The 20173-nt window shown below is 35.6% G+C and overlaps 1 protein-coding gene across 1 annotated transcript in view; it reads left to right on the plus strand.

Annotated features, from left to right (window-relative positions):
* The first annotated feature begins 2007 nt into the window (after positions 1-2007).
* The window catches only part of Fur2 (furin-like protease 2), a 337566-nt gene continuing 319400 nt past the window's right edge, over positions 2008-20173 (plus strand). Inside the window, exons 1-2 of the mRNA XM_065368067.1 lie at positions 2008-2227; positions 3736-4536. Of these exons, the coding sequence (XP_065224139.1) occupies positions 4324-4536 (213 nt within the window). The 5' untranslated portion in view covers positions 2008-2227; positions 3736-4323. The remainder of the gene's footprint in view (positions 2228-3735; positions 4537-20173) is intronic.

Here is a 20173-nt window from a genome sequence, read left to right on the forward strand (position 1 = left end):
GAAGGGTCCAGAATGGCTGGAAATTGTGAAATTTGGATTTGAGGGGTTAGTTTTGGACAAAATACAGCGATTCGCGTGAATTTCAAAATTTTCCACACAAACGAGAAACTTTTGATTTTTTGGGTTTTTTAATTTTGAAAAAAGCTGGTCAAAAAGCCACAGCCACTTATGAGGTGTCACTCTCAAAATCGGCTCAAATGTGGATAAACTCGTCAAACAGGTCAAGGGTAATATACAACTCGATTTTTAGCTGCCCAACTTCATATTCACGCCTTCTGGAGCAAATTCAAAATTCTGGAGAAATTGAAAAATCGCGCTGGAGGCTCCAGAATGGCGGGAAATTGTGAAATTTTGATTTGTGAGGTTAGTTCTTGAAGAAATGCAGCGATTCGCACAAATTTAAAAAATTTTCTCGCAACCGGTCATCTTTTGATTTTTTGATGTTTTAATTTTGAAAAAAGCTGGTCAAAAAACCACTCTTGAGGTGTCACTCTCAAAATCGGCTCAAATGTGGATAAACTCGTTAAACAGGTCGAGGGTAATATACAACTCGATTTTTAGCTGCCCAACTTCATGTTCACGCCTTCTGGAGCAAATTCAAAATTCTGGAGAAATTGAAAAATCGCGCTGGAGGCTCCAGAATGGCTGGAAATGGTGAAATTTGGATTTGGGGAATTAATATTAGTTTTGGGACTTATTCTGACCATTTTTATTGATCAAGTACGTGGGTACTTGTTTAAAAAAAGCATAAATCGCCAAAAACAGTCAATTTTGAATTTTCAAAAATTCACCAAAAATCGAAAAATGAACTTGTGCAGTTGAAAATTTGGTTTTGGAGGTTTTAGGCTGTGCTCTCTCTAAAAATCGCGGTCCCGTTCAAATCGGAGTGTGACACCTCAAGCGGTTCCCTTGTTAGGAAAAAGACCTCCGAGAGATGAAGCGCTTCAGAAAAGCTCGTTTCGAAGATTCTGATTTTTATCCCTCCTCCCCCCTCGTCCTGTTGGAAAATTCTGATTTTTATCACCCCTCTTACCTCATTTTGATTCTTTTATTTTTTTTTTCTTCCAAGTTCTACTAACTCAAGTCTCGAAAACTTTCAACGTCTTGAATAGTCATTTTTCAGTTTTCTTTTCTTGAAAGTTGGAAGTTGAAAATTGAAATTACTATTTTTTGAAATGGAAATAATAAAATGAAACCTTCAGGTATTTATCAATATTGGCCTGAGTGAACAGGACAACGAAACGAAAAACAGTGGCAGCCTGGCAGGAGACGAAGCAAAGGGTGGCCAAGGACCCAAGCAGGGCTGCAAGAAGTAGGAGGTAGGAGTAAAGACAGAGTAGGAAAGAGTATGATTTTTGAATTTTGAGGTTTTTGTTTTTTCAAAACTTCAGAAATAAAGTAATTGCATTCAAAATTCAAACTTCAAAGTCATGAATCTTAAATAAAAAGTGGTCGATCCGTGTGAAATTTGTCTTTTGTGTCCGTTCTTGTGGTAGCGTGATAACTGATAAGCATCTGCACTTTTTGCAACTTCAAACTTCGAGTTTGAGAACTTTTGAGAGTTTTGAGCTACAGTTTCGTTTCGAATTCGATGAATCAATTTCCAAATTCCAATTCAAACTTCAAAGCTCGAGTATGTTATTTATTTTGCTCCGTATCAGCATCATTCATTGGTTTTCACAACTTCGAGCTTTAATGACTTTTGAACAGTAGAAGCTATCGCTTTGACTGAGTAAAAAGAACAAAGAACAATAATTAATTAATTAATCATAATGAAATTAATTAATAATATAATATTAATAATAAAATAAAATTATTATTAATAATTTTTTGATCCTCTCTTACGTCACGCGACGATAGCGAACCTAGCGACCGCGAAAGTCACCTCATCGCAACATCACCGTCGTTCTGAACAATTTCATCTGTGACTCGACATTTTCCCTTTTCGCATCATGTTGGCAACAGTGTTTCTTGTTATTACATGTTTTGTTGAAAGAAAAGCTGAGCTTAAAAAATTAGGAAACGTGTTCAGCTGTTCAGTTAACGGTGTTGTTCTCGGTGATAAGTTTTGGCGTGAATCTGCGATGTTTTTTTATCTGTAATTAGTATAAAAATATTCGCGATTTATTATTTATTATATCACGAAGATGGTTAGATTAAAGTCGCTGAATTTCAATACATGAATAAACAATCCCATGTATTTGAAATTCATTTCAGCGAAATTTCAGTAAGTAATATTGTGTTTTTTATTTACTGCTTCATTGTGCTCGATTTCTTATCACTATTTTCAGCACACGAAAATATTCGATTGATGATTCTGGTTTGCTTCATTCATCGTTAGAAATATTTCTCTTTGCTCTTTCTCGTGTTATTAATCATCGTCAGTCAACTCGCTACAGTAATAATTTAGTTCAGCAAGGTTAACCTATCAGTAATCTCTTATCAGATCGAATTTGTTGGAAAATTCTTCGAGTTATTGGCCAAATTGCTCGATTAATTTGTAATCTGTGTACCGAACTTGTTTCTTAGGTGTTTGAACTCGTCGATAAAAAATTCAATAAACACTCTTGTTTTATTTTTCACCACCAACGATATCGTATCATGGTATCAATGCACTTCCATTATCAGAATCAATTCACCAACACAGATAATGCTTAATTGAGCTACTTAAGTAATTAAAACAATCGCTTTAATTTAATCAAAATTATTTAAACACTGGTTTATCATCGAGAATAGATCATTTCTACATTCTATGAATCACTCAGCTTCGTTGTGTTTTTTAAAGAAAAATTATGACGTGTTTGAAGAGACTTAAACTCAGCTATAAGAACTTATCTCATTAAAAATTTCAATTCTGGTGATTTTTTTTTTTTCGTAATTAATTTCTTTTGACGATGTTCCCTGTCGTAGAAAGTTTACAGATTGATACGACGATGGAAGATTTTGTTTATAATTTCGTAATCAAGTTTTTCTTTAAAACAACGTTGATTATTCGATCGTTCGACCAGTTGAAAATTTAACAATATTGTCATCGTCCTTGAATACTAATTGTTTAATATTTTGTAAATAACGCTTATGGTCGACGAATTCGGTCTAAAATATTGTTTAAAAGAAGCTCGTAAATTTGTATCATAATTAGAGACGTTGAACGAAGGTTTTTTCATGTATCGAACTCGCCGAACATAGGTACTTTTTGTTTGTTTTTCCTTTCACTTCGTGTTAATATACCGATAACTTGTGTATTATAATTTTAAGGTCCAAGGTTTGATTCGTGTGTGTGTGTACGAGTGCATTGCATATTATATGTGAGCAAAATGTATAACCACTGATGCAGATAATAATGTAAAATAAGAGAATAAAAATTAAAAAAAAAAAAAACTTTAATTTTGAAACTGAAATCTTTGAGATAAAAGGAATAAAAATATGAATAGAAAGGACTCAAAAGTGAAACATTCAATTTCAGAATTATAAATTGGAGACGAAAGTATGCACTTTCCTATACTATCTTGTATAACGGAAAAAAAATTCTACGATAAAAATTAACCAATACATTTAGTTACATGATAAAAGCAGTCAACATAATCGCAATCAACTGATACGTTATCATCGTAAAAAAAAAAAAACTGTAACATGAAAATTTCAAAAATAAATACGTACACTTTAAATTAAATTTTAACCCTTCGGTACGTTGTCTGAATATTTTATTAATGCCTTTTTTTTTTTTTTAAATTGCAGATTGCAACCGATCGTACATCAAATTGGATAAATACGCGAGTGGATTCTACGTCAAAACTATTCCATCTTAAACCAAGTTGACCAGACGAAAGACATCGAAGAACAACAAGCTGCTAATTTTCGAACAAAACCTGTAAATATTTCGCGAACATCACAATTTTTCCACTCCAAAGTACATATACTATAAAGACACTTCTACTTAAACCATCATCAAAATAAGTCAACAGACTGGAATAAAATTGAACGCAGACCTACTTAAATTTTTTTCATTCCACTGCCAGTATTTTTTTTCCACATCAGAGCTGCCGATTAGAAAATTATTTTTTAATGTCGCGATCGAATTACGGATATGGCGCGAAATCAGTTTGCCAATATCGTCATGATTATACGTAAACTTTCTACTTAATCGATCGTCGAGGGTTTTATTTTTATTTTTTATTATTTTATATCTATCGTCTTGGTCTTGCCATCTCTCGTGCCCCCCTTTTTTTTTCTTCTTCGACGGTGTTCGTGCTGCGGTTATATTATTATTATTGTATTTTAATTTATTAGAGTTTTTTTATTTTATTAACGTAAATTCGGAATACGATGCGTTTTGCTTATCGATGTGTTCCTCGACGGAACTATGTGCTGGAGTACTTATTCGACGTACTCAAAGTGTATTTGTTTTTGTGCGTATGCGTATGCGTGGCCAAAAGACAACCGCTTATTTATATGAATCAATTTGCCGTCCATGTGCCGACCGGACATGCTGATGCTGATCATGTCGCCTCGACTCACGGGTTCCAGAATTTAGGACAGGTAATATTGAATCACCATTCGTTATTTTTTTTTACTAATTTTAGTATTAGATGGAGATATTTTTGAATTGTATAACATCGTTTCTGGGCTAATTTCTACTACAATCACGTCAAAATGACTAATTTTTATGCCATTTATAGATAATACTGTTTCTGAGACTCAAATTTCTCAAATTTTGGATCATCGAACTCCAAAATTGGTTCTTCTTCTTCCATTGAAAGCCTATCGGATCATGAGGTCATTGCACTCGGAATCGATAATTTTTTAATATTTTTTCTGCGGGTAGACTCCGATGATACGTAGATGACGAATAGCGCAAACCGCAGTTCTCAAAACAGGTGCTGCAGGGATGCCCAAAGTTTCGAAAAAAATAGGAATATCGTCAAGTTAGGGTAACGTTAACTTTAAAACTACATACAAATGATACAAATTTGGAACTTTTGCCAGTTTGTAGGCCCATAAAAACGTGCTTCAGAGATGTGGTAAAAATCAGTAAAAAAAATTGGGGAACTTTTTTCGTATTCTCAATTTAAAAAATTTCAAAGGTTATGAGAAAATGAAATTTTTTCCTTGAAAGGTGAAAATTTCACGAATTTACTCTTTTTTGTCAATTTATATAACTTCGCATTTGAAAGAAAAATTGAAGAAATTAATTCACTTCACTTTACTTAACGTCCTTGAGCGTTGTCAAAAGTATTAAATTTCAAACAGTACTCGAAAATTTCTCCATTCTTCAAATCCCCCCCCCCCCCTCCTCTCATCACCCACCCATCTGGAAAATCCAGCTAAAGGTAATTTTCCTCCAGTGGTTTTCAATAAATTTCTCCAGAATGCGTTTCTAAGCAAGTTTAAATTTGATAAATGTGTTGAAAAAAAAGGAGCCACATTTTCAATTAATCTCCTTTTTCTTTGGGGAATCAACCCCTCGCACCACATTGTTTTTTTTTTAGAATAATGGGACCTAGAAGAGCATCACCAAATTTTGCAATTTATTGTTGTGTTTTTTTCTCAAAAAAATGTTGTATAGTGGGGGCAGTTAAGGGTCGTATCCAACAAATGAATTAATATTTGACCTCAGCACCCTTAAAAACCTCCTCTACGATGGACCACATGTCATTTCAATTTTAAATTTTCATCATGTTTAGAAAACTGGCGAGGAAGGGGCAGTTTAGAGGAGTTGAATCCAAAAAGTAAGCAAATTTTTGAACTCAGCACCTTCGAATTAATAACAGTCGGTGTGCAACTTCGCTTTTGAGGGGGGGGGGGGATTGTAATCAAAATTGTGTCACTGCTGGGGTACTGAGGAACCATTTTAAAAATCGGTTTCATTCAACTTTTGAAGATATTTTTCGTGGAAATTTGAGTTTTTACAATGCAAGTTCAATTTTGAGCGTTTCAGATTCTTACTACATGATTTTTAATCCTCAATCTATTCTCTTTAAAGCTTTGCAAACAGATTTGGTCTGAGCTTGAACAATCTCAAGATATCAGCCATTAACTGAGTTTAGTGGTTTTATAAAAAAATTACCAATGCCTGAAAATTCAGAGATTCGCTTTCTTTCCCTGAAAGGTTGATTTGAAAAATATACTGGTGGTTAATTGAGGAGCTCATTGCAAAAGTAGCCCTTGTCACATGAACCTATGCAATCTCCAAAGCTCTCCCTTGAGCGTACCCAGTATCATGAATGTAAACTCTATAAAGCAATTCCTCTCAGGGCTACTCAGGGTAGACTAACTTGACGGTCATTTCATCATTACAACATGATCTCCGCAGTTGGCAATAGGTGCAATCGAGTAAAACGTGTCTAAAAGTTCATGTGACAAGGGCTACTTTTGCAATGAGCTCCTCAATTAAAAATTGGGTAAAATTCTTAATAACATCTTAAATTGAATAAAAACTTACTAAACTGAATAAAAATCTGTGATAAATATCAGTTCCCTCCAGCTATCTCTGTCCTCGGCCTTTCTCGTGCATTCTCCCAGTGACATTTTGGCAGTTTTCTTGATCAAGTCCGTGTATCTGGTGGGTGATCTTCCCCTTCCTCTCTTGCCTTCTATGTGGCCTTGGACTGTCAATTTTTTCAAGTTGTCTTGTCTCATGATGTGTCCGAAGTAGCGTAGTATTCGTCTCCTGATGACTGTGCTTAGCCTTCCCTTTACGCCCAGTTGTTGAAGTATTGACGCATTTGTTCTTTTCTGGACTCATGATATCCTTAGCATGCATCTGTAGCAGTACATTTCAATTGCGTCAATTTTATCTTGGTCTGCCTTGTGTATTGTCCAGCACTTTGATGCATACAGGAAATGGAGAAGACTAGTGTTTTTACTATTCTCAGCTTTGTGGCCTTCGTAATGTTGTGGCTTTTCCATACCCAGTTGAGCTTTCCCATTGCTTTCTTTGCTATAGCCAACCTTCTCCTGATTTCTTCACCTGAGCTTCCCTGATTCATTATTAATGAACCAAGGTAGGTACACAAAGTCCTGTACAACCTCTATACCATCAATCTCCAATATTTCAGGTCTGTTCTTTTGCTCCCTATCAATTATCATTACAGTAAAAGCTTGTTATAACGCTGATTTCGTTATAACTCCGATTTCTTCCAGTCCCTTGACATCCCCCATTTAAACCAATGTAAAATTAATCGTGATATAACGCTCATGAGCGATTATAAATCGCGTTTTAACGCTCTAAAATTCAGGAAAAATCACATTTTTTTTCATAATTTTAACAACAAGAACCCAATTTTTTGCTAAAAAACAGCTTATTCATGTGTAAAAAATTATATTTTTTCTGACAATTTTGGCCGCAACAACAGTTTTTTTTGCAATTTTTGTAGTTTTGATTTTTAAAAAAACAAAAAAGAACTTTTATGGCAAAATTTTGCCAAAAAATCATTTATATTATTATAGCAGACCTCAAAATCAAAGTAAAATGTCAGATTTTTCTATTTCCAACTGGAACAGTGGTTAAAATTCAAAATAAAGTTCACGTTTCCACTTCTGGTATAGTGCTTTTTTCGCTTTAAAACGAGAATTTGCGGTATAACATTAATCAGCGTTAAAATGAGGCTTTCAGTTATAACGCGCTTCGGCTTATAATGCTCTTTTTCTCCGGTCCCTTGAAGAGCGTTATAACGAGCTTTTACTGTATTTTTGTTTTTCCTTTGTTGACCCTCAGGCCTGCCTCATTGCTGACGTCTTCGATTTTCCGGAGCATTTCCTTCATCGCATCTGGTGTCTCTGCAAGCAGGGTTGTGTCATCTGCATATCTTAAGTTTGACAATGTCTTTCCTCCAATTCTGACCCCCTTTTCCCAATCCTCTAGGACAGTTCTCATTACCCATTCTCCATATGCATTGAAGAGAATTGGGCTTCGTATGCATCCCTGTCTTACTCCCTTTGCTGTATGGAAATGATTGGTAAGATCTCCTTCAACTCTCACCTGTGCCACATTGTCCTCATACAGACTCTCCAAAAGACTGACAAGGTGCCCTGGTACTCCAAGCTTTTTGAGGTTTTGCCAGAGGATCTTCCACTTCACATTGTCAAATGCCTAAGCAAAAGAATTGAATGCACCACCGTGTTCCTGAGACTTTAGACTACAAAATGAGCGCTCACGCAGCTCGGTGCTCTGACACTTTGCATGCGTTCAACTTTTTTTCTTCAAGTCGAATCGAAAAACTGAATATACCATCGTGTTCCTGAGACTTCAGGCTACAAAATGTGTACTCTCTGGGATTATTAAGTGAATTAGGGTTTCCTCCAGGGCGCCCTGTGCATTAATTTTGAAATGACCCTTGTACACTGGCTTGTTGAATTCTCTTGCCTTTACAATCACTTGGCGTACATTTAGGATTTGTTCTCTTGTGCCTCTTCCTGGCACAAAGCCTACCTGTTCTGGTGGTATATGTGGCAGGATGTAGCAAATTTCAAAATAACCATGAAAATCAATAAAAATTGCCAAAAAGTGACCATTTTCCATGGACTAGAAAAAGTGCATGCTCATTTGATAAAATCTCCACGAATCATGAAATTTCATAACAAACGAGCCTAATATAATTAAAATTATGCATTCTGCATATTTTGCATATTTTTGTACATTTGGGCTTTTTCTTTTTTTTTTTTTTTTGCATATTTACTTACTTGCAAAATTTTTACAAAAACGGAAATTTTGAATATTTTTTTGGTTCAAAAAATCATAACACTGCTAAAATGTTATCAAAAAAATTTTTCCCGGAGCATCGAAGCACCCATTTCATTTTTATTTTCATAAATTATGAATTTGTAAATGACTTTCTTTGCCTATTTCTTGAAAGGAAAAATAATTTATTTTTCGATCACTATAAGTTCAATTTGTCTTGAATTAGCAGTTTTCGTGTTTTTCAGCTTGAAAATAATTTTCAGGAATACGTCACTCAGACTCAAATTTTAGCATATTTTTTGCATAATTTAGGTAAAAAAAATTGCATAAAAAATTTCATATTATTTTCTCAATCTTTCTGCATAAAAATCCTAGCTCTAGTTACGATATCATAGTCTCCCCCCCCCCCCCCTACCCAAACCAACCGTGAAAATCGATCAAAATTACCAAAAAGTAATAAAATGAATTTTAGTACTTAAAAGGCCAAAGTTACATGAAAAAGTGTTGAGAATTGATGTCAAAATAACATAAAAACCCACAAAAAACAGTAAAATTAATAAAAGTTCCAATTTTTTCAAATTCCACCAACATTTTGTTAGGTACTTTTTTATGATTTTGATCGATTTCAATGATTTTTCGAAGCTTTTACCTTCCATAAATTATACGATGTTAAACTATTTTGTAGGCTTTTTAAAACAATTTTTACCTTAATTGTTCTGCAGTTTCATCAGTTTTTTGGTTTTTCCCATAATTAAAATCCATCGAAATGAGCAGAAAAACATGTAAAAGTTGAGGAAGGATAATTGAAAATCTTACAGAGAATTGCCTAGCACGTTTTGGAGGAGCTAATGAAGTATTAGAAAAAAAAATTGTCACAACCTAACAAAACGTAACTATTTATTTTTAGGCAAAATGCAGTGATTAGTATTCGTTGGAAATTTTCTGGAATAAAAACCTTCACAAAAACTGGACTTTTTTTAGTTTAATTCTAAGTTTTGAGTGAAGGTTTTTCCAATCGAAGTTTCGGTTTCAGTTTTTATCGAAAATCAATCGGTTTTTGGATGAGATTTATGTTATCAGGTTTTCCATTCGTGTTCATAGGCGTCTTAGATGATCTTACCTTTAGACTACTTAGATACTTAGTGAAAAACCATCAAGATGCCATGTTTTGGAAAAATTCATCTGTACTGAAACAATTCTTGCAAAAATTGTTTAATTTTCACCAAACTTTGAATTCTTTTCGAATGACAGCAGCACAAATGAAGAATCTGACAATCTTTTTGACATCATGTCATAATATTTTTTAAATCCTAATCTCGAATTCCTCAAAACACCACATGCCCCATTTCACCCCAAAACTCTTCGTTGAGAAAAAAAATACGAATTTACTCAGCATTTCTGTCGAATGCATGGCTTCTCTGCATCACGAAATTAAAGTTATAACGAAGTTTTACCAACTATTATATGAAAACGAATACGCGTTAATTTGTCTCGGCCGTTTAATACATTGCTTTAATAACGACGAGGACTATAGCAGCACAGCATTGGAAAAAGTTTCCAGATGATAGAGGAGAAAATTTTGCACGTACTCGTCGTATTAGAGAAAAGCGAAGCTATACAAGAGCAGCCTGCGCCAACGCATCGAGAGGTGCAAATAATTGTTGGAAAATCTTATCTCGTCTTTTTATTCGCGGTATAATTATACTCGTACTACTACTACTACGAACACTCGAGCAGAAACGAATTCTGTAAATACACGAGAGTAGATATTAATGTTGCAAAATGTACTACTGATGGTGAGATGAAGGCGCAGCAGGACGAGGTAATAAAAATTGTAAAGAAACGATTGTCGGAGACATAATAAAAGTATCGAGAGTACCTTTATTATAGGTACACAGGGCACACATACTCGTACAGGCAATATGAATGAAGGGAACGGAGATAGGGAGGTAGACCGGTAGCCGGTACAGTGAGCAGTGGAAAAGGGGGCAAAATATGTGTAAAAATTACACTGATACTGGATAATGATCACGATAAGCAGCACGAGCAGTAATATGCATATAAATACATAGTATACGTGTGTATCTGCAGTGTATGTAGAAGAAAACAACACTATCGAAATTATGTACTGTACTATAGGTACACTAATTAACGGGTATTGTAATGAAGACAGTTTTTTTTTTCTTATTCACATGTGGCAACTATCACGGCAATTCGCAAAGCAACGATTATTTTTTCTTAAAAGGGAATTTACCATGCTCTCAAGTTCGAGTACGAGTATACAGTATTATGAAATTCACGATACGCTGACTTAGAGACAGAAGAAAAACGTTTCAATTTACTTTGCTAGTGAGTATAGAGAATAAAGAAGCTGCGCAGGTTTTTTTCTTCTTCCATTAATTATTCCTCATCGTGGTTCGAGGTTACGAGGGTTTTTATTCGTCGTCGTTCGATTGTTTTTATTGACAGGTCCATTCGATATATACGACAATAACGACCTCACTCGTGTGTTCATGAGAGAAGGATTTGGTTTGGTGTACGTGTAATATATAACATTGCGTGACTGCGAGTGCGAGTAGACGACTCACAACGGATACTGGACATTATGTAAGAGTATTATGAAGATAAAACCAAACACAGAATTGTTTTAAAGCTCTTCGCTGTAATCGTCGAAATGATCTCCTCATCTTTGGAAGATGTTCGACGCGTCAAATGACCCCAAGTCACGTGTGCTGTCTAGTTCACAATGTGTGATAAGAAAAGAGAAAAATAACATCGCGTTTATAACAGTGATTTCATCGGTATACGCGAGTACGTAATGCGAGTTGTTCGCCGAAGTTGACAGTGAGTCGTTTGTCAATGAAGGTAAAATCTAGGAAAATCCTTACTGGTGAAATTACTCCAGATAGGAATCGAAACGAGCGTGAGTTTTCGTCAAATGGTAGCAGAGCGTGGTTTTTGTGACGAAATTCAATCGAGAACTGCCTTTTCCAGTGTTTTAGGTATTTTTAGAACAATTGCATTGGTTTTAGTCTCAACTTTTCACAATTTTTCGAAATGTTGGCCCCTTGTTTGGGGCACAGTGGGGTATCGAGGAGTTGGACCCGAAAAATAAGTTCATATTCGTACTCAGCGACCTCGAAAACATAGCATTCGATATATCACTCGACTTTTTACGATTTTTCATAATATTGACCCCCCCTCCCCTCAAGGGGCATACAAGGGCTTTGAGGGATTGGACCCAGAAAATAAGTTCAAATTCGTACTCAGCGATCTCTAAAACATGCAATTCGATATATCACTCGATTTTTCATCATTTTCAGAATTTTGAACCCCCCCCCCTGGGCACAGAAGGGCTTTGAGGGGTTGGACCCAAGAAATAAACTCATATTCGTACTCTGCGACCTCGAAAACATGCCATTCGATATATCACTCGAATTTTAACGATTTTTCAAAATTTGACCTCCCTCCCCATTTGAGGCAAAGAAGGGCTTTGAGGGATCGGACCGAAAAAATAAGTTCATATTCGTACTCAACGACCTCGAAAACATACCATTCGATATATCACTCGACTTTTCACGATTTTTTGAAATTTTGACCCCCCCCCCTCCCCGCCTCTTTTGGGGGTACAGAAAGGCTTTGAGGGATTGGACCGAAAAAATAAGTCCATATTCGTACTCAACGACCTCGAAAACATACCATTCGATATATCACTCGACTTTTCACGATTTTTCGAAATTTTGACCCCCCGCCTCTTTTGCGGTACAGAAAGGCTTTGAGGGATTGGACCGAAAAAATAAGTCCATATTCGTACTCAACGACCTCGAAAACTTTCCATTCGATATATCACTCGATTTTTCACAATTTTTCAAAATTTTGACCCCCCCCCCTTTGGGGTACAGAAGGGCTGTGAGGGGTTGGAACCAAAAAACAAGTTCATATTCGTACTCAATGACCTCGAAAACATACCATTCGATATATCACTCGACTTTTCACGATTTTTCAAAATTTGACCCCCTCTTCAACCATTTGGGGCACAAAATGGCTTCGAGGGATTGGACCGAAAAAATAAGTTCATATTCGTACTCAACGACCTCGAAAACATACCATTCGATAAATCACTCGACTTTTTACAATTTTTCAAAATTTTGACCCTCCCCTCCCCCCCCCCCCTTTGGAACATAGGAAGGCTTTGAGGGGTTGGACTCAAAAAATAAGTTTATATTCGTACTCAGCGACATCGAAAACATACCATTCAATGTATCACTCAATTTTTCAAAATTTTGACCTCCCCCCCTCCCCCTTTGGGAGCATAGAAAGGCTTTGAGGGGTTGGAACCAAAAAACAAGTTCATATTCGTACTCAGCGATCTCGAAAACATACCAATCGATATATTACTCGATTTTTCACGAGTTTTCAAAATTTTGACCCCCCCTCTTTTAGGGCACAGAAGGGATGTGAGGGTTGGTATTCGTATTCAGGAACCTTCAGCCACATTTTTAAAATTCTTTGATTGGTGCTTTGTAAGCCACTTCGATCAATCACAGATCAATTTTTTCAAAATCAGTTTCTGCCGGTTCAAAACCGAAGATTTTTCCAGCAATTATAGCGAATTTTCCAAATTTTCGATGATGAAATCGCTGGAGAAATATAGTTTTGGAAAAATAGCGTGTAATCGATCAATCAAGTCACTACGAGATCGAGTGCTCCTAAATGGAAAACTACAAAAAAATTGGTCCTTTTCAAAAACCTTTGATTTATGAATTGGAAATAAACACTCTGTTTTGAGGCATATGAGACTTCTGTAAGTTAATAGTACTTATTATGTCAAAAAATTCGTACAATTCACAGTCAATTTTATGTTCGTAGTTCAATTTGAAAATTCTCTTGAAACCAATTCGTCGAAAATATTCGTCGCTTTTATAATTTCTCAGATTGGGGTACGAGATTTTCTCAATTAAGTTAAGGCCTTTTTCTCGACGATGAAATTGGAGGTCAATTCGATATAACTCGTATGATAATAAGAAGTTACACGATTGTGATTTCCCTAAAACCTGTTGAGTCGTTTTTAATCGATTCGTTTCAAAGATATGCGACGATCATCGAGTTCATTGTTCAGATTTCGTAGAAAAATGATAATCTTTTACTGAATGAAAATATTTACGTATATAGAATCACGTATTCTCGCTCTTCTTTCAAGTACTCGTCGTAAGTATGAATAAAATAAATTTTAATAAAAATTGGAATTCTGTCTTATTCGTCGATTTTTCTGGATAGAGAATTGTCATCGAATGATCGTTAAGTTGAAATTTATACGTAGATTTTCGATTCTCAGAAAAACAGTCATTTACTTTATTCAAAAGTTCTCAAAAAAAATCAACGAATTCGGTAAAATTGATTAGAATTAGTTGGTGAAAAAATCGTTATTTTAACCGGAATACGATGCATTTATTTTTTCTCTATTAATAAATTAGAACTTATAAATAACGAGTCGATTATACACGTCTATCAAAATATTACCACCGGAAATGGAAAATATTTCAATTTGGACCCTAAACTGATCCATAGAAGAGAGGAGGAAGAAGTTTGAAGGACTGAAATATTTATAATCTAGCATTGTCTACGAGTACACTGAAACTTCGGTGGTACATATTTCTCACTACCACCTGTATACCATTTACGTCATCGTCACCACTCTGTCCTATTTCTATAATATACGAGTAAAATAAAAGTTATCGAAATACGAACTCGTCAATAATATGGTGTGACAACCCCTTTGTTTCATCGTCGTCATCGTCGTCGTAGCAGGGTTAATAAAGACAGAAACAAAAAAAGGACGTTGAAAAAAAATACAAATAAAAACAAACCTCCCCTCTCGTCCCCTCTTGACTACACCAGTGTAAATAAACAGAAAAAAGTTGGACTAAACTAAAGGTCGAAAATGTATACTTATTTGAAATACACCATATATACGATACTCCTACCGCACCCAGCAAACTTTATAATTCCCACATTCGACGTGCCTACCAATAAAACCAATTGCTAAAAAGTTGATTGCATGTTTGCGTTTTTTTTTTGTTTTTTTTTTTTTTTGAAAACCTTTCAAATTTTCGAAAAGTTTTGCTTCTTTTATCATTGTGTCTGATACGCAAGTGGTTTTTACAATTGAAGTAGTTCAGTTTATTGCGTAGGCCTAATAGCTAAATAGCGAATGAAAAATTTAAAAACCGTTTTAGTTCTTCGATAATTATTGCTCGGTTGAGTGCTGATAAATTTTTCAAATTAAAGTTTTCTTTCTGTAAGGTCTTTTTTTTGTGCTGTTTTAATGGCATAATCGCGACGAATTGTGGAAAATTATACGAGTAAGTAATTTGTCTCGTCGATGCTTTCTTATGAGATGACTTGGCTTATAGACTTTTCCAATCGTCGATTTGAAATTTTTCGTATCGAAATGTCGTTTCAATTGCAGTTCACACTAGCTGAATTTCGTGGTTTTAGCATTTTCAGTTTTAAGGAAATTATAATGTTTTTAAAAATGGGAATGAGCCCCGAGCGAGGTGAGGACAAGAGCTCTCGAAAATTCGACAAATTTTGGGTGAAAATTTTTTGATATTTTGGCAGAATTTCTGGCAGTTTTGACTAAAATGCTTTGGAAAGGCCCCCCTTTTTTTTGGAAAATTTCAAAAAGTCTATTTTAGTACTTGCCAACTTTGTTTAAAAAAAGTGGTTGCAATTCATTTTTATGATGCACAAATATTTGAATGCATCGAGATGCGTTTATTGAGGGGTTATCTTAGTGATCATGGGAGACAGGTAGAAGTTCTCACTTATACCTAGTGAGTAAAAATGTACCAGCAAAGAGTTTGGCTGAGCATAGAGATCTCAGTCGTTTTAAGTTTGTGCTGCGGTGAAGTGCCTGTGCTTGTTGCTGCTATTTTCCCTGGGTGGTTACTGAAGATATACCTATTACCTATTCCACTGACACTATACTGATGATCACAATTACGAGTTGAAATATTACGTGAATACATAAGTTATCTTACTGATTGTGAGTACACTGATTCATGAATACTTGTTTATTATAGGCCTTATTTACTTGGTTGCATGATATTTTGGTACAGTATGCGTTAGGGTGACAATGGAAAAAAAATTTTGGATTTTTGAATACAGCACACCTGAAATGAGGTGTCAAAAAATGATTCCCAAAGTTTCATCCCTCTAACTTAATTTTAACCCGTGCCGCAATGGCTCCAAAGTTTGGAACGTAACGTCCAAGCGTGACCTTACAACTGAGTTACAAGTCTCACGGTGGCGCGTGGTGGAGAAATCGTTGAGTACACGCTACATGTACGAATTGCAATAGAGTAAGGATACCCTGTATTTATTTTTCTGTTGGTAATGTTGATGTTTTTTATTCATCACAAGCTAACTCTTAAACACTTTTAAAATTATATTTTCTACAAAAAAACACTACTTTTTAATTTTTTTCTGCCCTGAGAAAAAATTGATATTCTAACGCAATTCTGTTCTAGTCTTTGTAGGTTTCTTCATACCAGAAGGTTACAATGATATAAAATTCACTTATTATACTTATCCAATATTTCTTCACTCACCATCCATGTCCAATGGCCAACATTTACCTTATATACTAGCTAGAAACTAATCCCACGCACAAAAACGTGCGTTAAAGGCTCGATCTTTTTCCACAGCAAAATAAAATAGAAAAATCAGGTTTTTTTGCCAAAAATATAATTTAACAAATGTTTTAAGAGTTAGCTTGTGACGAAAAAAAAACACATCAAATTATCACCATAAAAAAATGTGGTGTGTCCTTATTGTTAGTCTATTGCAGTTTGTACATGTAGCGCGTACTCAACAATTTCACCACCACGCGTCGCCGTGAGACTTGTAAGGTCGCGCTCGGACGTTAAGTTCCAAACTTCGGAGCCATTGCGGCATGGGTTAAAATCAAGTTGGAGGGATGAAACTTTGGGGATCAGTTTTTGATACCTTATAGCACATTTTTCAGGTGTACTGTAAAAAAAATAATGAGAAAATTTTTTCCCTGTGTATTTCATTATCACCCTAGTATGTGTGCAAAGCACCAAGATATTAATTTAATTAGGATTAGGACAGTGATTTTGCTTTAGAACAGTGTTAGCTTTTATTAGGCGCATTGTAAGCCTTGTCAGTGAGTCATGACCCTGTGGGGGACTCAAAGGGGTACTACTATGCGGTATGTGTGACGAGCATTGACTTAACAGTCTTGAACATAGTTCATCAGTTAGTTGAGGTTTGGCTTCTGCACATGCCGGAATCTGAAAAATGACATCATACCAGGTGATGATGTTATACCTCCCACACCCCCATGTATCCATACCAGTTTGGTATAATGTCACAACAGAGCTGGCGCATACGCAGCCGCAGATCACAACCCTTGACTTGCAATGTTCAAGTTATGGGCTGCTAGCAGTCTATATCTAAAAAGTCAATGGCGACGAGCCATACTGGCAACGATGTGGTCCTCGCGGATAAATCTGGGTTTGGTGCCTAGGGCGTCTTTAGTACGATGTTGCTAGTTGACCATTAAGGATCATTCCATTATGCTGGCACTGATGGGTGAACCAAGGGTCAACATCTCCCACTCGGGTCCAAAGCAACCCCATGGTTGGTCATCACTGAGATGGTGGGACCTGAGGCGGAGGTCTTTGAGTTTTGAGTTTTATTTATTGAAGAGATTATTCACAGATTTCTGATCTTTCCATCCAAGTTCCAGCCAAGCCAGAACTCCAGACCTGACAACCTCAATAATTGATTGATTGATTATCGAATATTGATTAGGTATCGATGTTTATTGCATATTTAGCGAATTTATCAGTGTTGCAAGAGTGGAGTAAGAGTAGGAGTAAGGAGTGCAAGGAGTGAGATTTTTTGAAAGGAGTAGGAGGGTAATTCTCAAAAATTTGGCAAATTTCTGTCCCAAGACAATTTCTAGCAATTTCTTCAAAAGTATACAAGATATGTGAATTTTGTTTTCAGAACTTGATTCAATACCACTGGGGCATCTATTTAACTATTTAAATCTGTTTGGACTCCTTCCCCCTCCCCGCCTGGAATCGCATGAATGACCAAAAGTTCCTATAGTCATGTCCTGTCCCAGCACACGTTTTTTTTCAATCCCGTTTTTATGATACAAATATGCATTTTATCAAAAAAACTGAAGGATACAAAATTGTTCTAGGGGAAATTTTCTACATTTTGAGGCTATCAGTTGAACTCAAAACGTTTATTAAATACCTTTAAAGGGGGTTCAAAGTCTGTCCCCGACTTTATGTCCATCGCCGTGTTCATTTTTCAGATTTTTTTTTTTACCATTTTACAAATATTTTTTAACGTGGATAAATGATCACACTGATTCAAATGATTAATAAGAATGCTATCCACATTTCAAAAGTGGAATGTGAATTAATTTAGCTCGTCAAAAATTGAAACTCATGTGAAATATGTACATGTCTCAAATTCAACTTCCATAGTCGTGTCTCAATATTTTTGAGGTAATCAGGGTGTCTACCAGGTCGCTATAACGTTAAAAGTCGCGAAAAGTCGCGATTTTGAAAATAGGGCGCTAAAGTCGCGAAAAGGTCGCGATTTTCGCCAAAAATACCAAAAAGTCGCTATAAATTGTCCAAACTTCAAATTTTAAAAACTTTTCTTATTTTTAGTTAATGGCGATTTGGAAATTTTTTTTTTGGGGGGGGGAGGTACTTTTAACTGAAAAAAAGTCGCTAAAAGTCGCAAAAAAAAGTCGCGAAAAGTCGCTATTTTTGAAAATTAAATTTTGGTAGACACCCTGGTAATGTTGGGCTTTCTGTCCGAAAACAAGTATACAAATATTTAAGGGGTGTGTACTGTTACATTGATACAAAATATTTCATCAAATGATATTTTCCAATGCCCTTTTTTTCGAGATTTTCACATATTTCGCCTGCATAATTTTTTCCTCGTCGCGTCGTGTCTTTTAGAAGTCTTAAACCCTTCCCTCCCACTACCCCAGGGGGGATTGATTGAGACAAATACCAAAAATGAGGTCGAGGGTATGTATATTTATGAGTCCAATTTTGAAAATTTCAAAAAAGTGTGTTTTTAAAAATTTTCAAAATAAAAAAAAAAAAAATATTGAAATTTGCCAAATTTTTGAGAATTACCCAGGAGTGGAGTTGGAGTGTTGCCAAATCAAAACTCCTTACTCCTCTTTTTTTTCTAATTTTGTGACCAATTACATCAAAATGTTGCTGTTACTCACGTATATTCAATTCTTTTATTTGTTTATTTTACTGTTTTTCTCATTAGTTACCGCCAATGATATTATTATTATTTATTTTATCAATTATTGATAATATACTTTTACCATCTTACACCTTTAATTTATGGATATAATCAATCACTCAATATCCATAGAGTCAAAATTCCTAAAATAATGAAAAATTATGGGAGTAAGGAGTGGAGTAAGAGTGTTGACAGTTCTTTTAGAGTAAAAAGCACTCCTCCGGAGTGCTCATCTTCCTGGACAAGTGTTTTCTGAAGGCGGAGTCCTAAGGAACATTTCTAGCCTTGGTCCTCAAAAAAAAAGTGGCCCTACTTACAAAATGGCGGCCATTATGATTGACAGGTCAGCCGAAATCGCAGATTTTGTGTTCCAACGTAAGACTTGCAAGAAATTTTTTAAACCGTACAAAGGTAGATCGAAAGATCAGGCAAACATTTATCACCTGTGAAAATCTTTTTTTGGCAAGTGAGCTTTAGAATGTTCCTTTTGAGAAAGAAGTTGTCTCAGAAGATGGGGGGGGGGGTGGTTACGAGTATTCATATTGTCATTAGACTACCAAACATGTCATTGTCAGACATCGTCAGACGTTTGATGGGAATCCCAATACATCGATGTCCAGTCGTTTATCGAGTCGATTGCGATAGTAAAATAATTACCGAGGGAAAAAATTCCCTTTTAACCTAGTCCGAGTTGGCGCGTTTAAATTATATGATACGTATTTGTAGTTGAGACAGGTATACGAGTATCTACTGTATATACTGGCCTATGTATGTATGACGTATGCTCACCAGCATAGATAGTTAGATACACATATATGAAACAAGAAGCTGTTTACATATATAGAAAAAAATTACATAACTCACTAATACGCTGGCACGCGTTCTCGCATATATATCGTATACTCTCACGCCTGCCTCGTTCTTCACCTCCATCATCTATTCCACCAGTATACATACTTACAAGTAGATAGATATTATACTATTTTATCAGCCACTATGCACTCGACTAGACAACATTCTAACAAAGGTAAAACGACGCTTAACATTTAACCTGCTGACTGGCGTACCTGCCTAAATGTAAACTGCTCAACTCTCGTAGAGTATATGCAAAACAATTTCTTCATTTCATCTCCGGAGAGCCTCACTTCTCCTTGGAAGCGTCAGAGGTTT

Source organism: Planococcus citri, chromosome 5, assembly GCF_950023065.1.
Source record: "Planococcus citri chromosome 5, ihPlaCitr1.1, whole genome shotgun sequence".
Lineage (NCBI taxonomy): Eukaryota > Metazoa > Arthropoda > Insecta > Hemiptera > Pseudococcidae > Planococcus > Planococcus citri.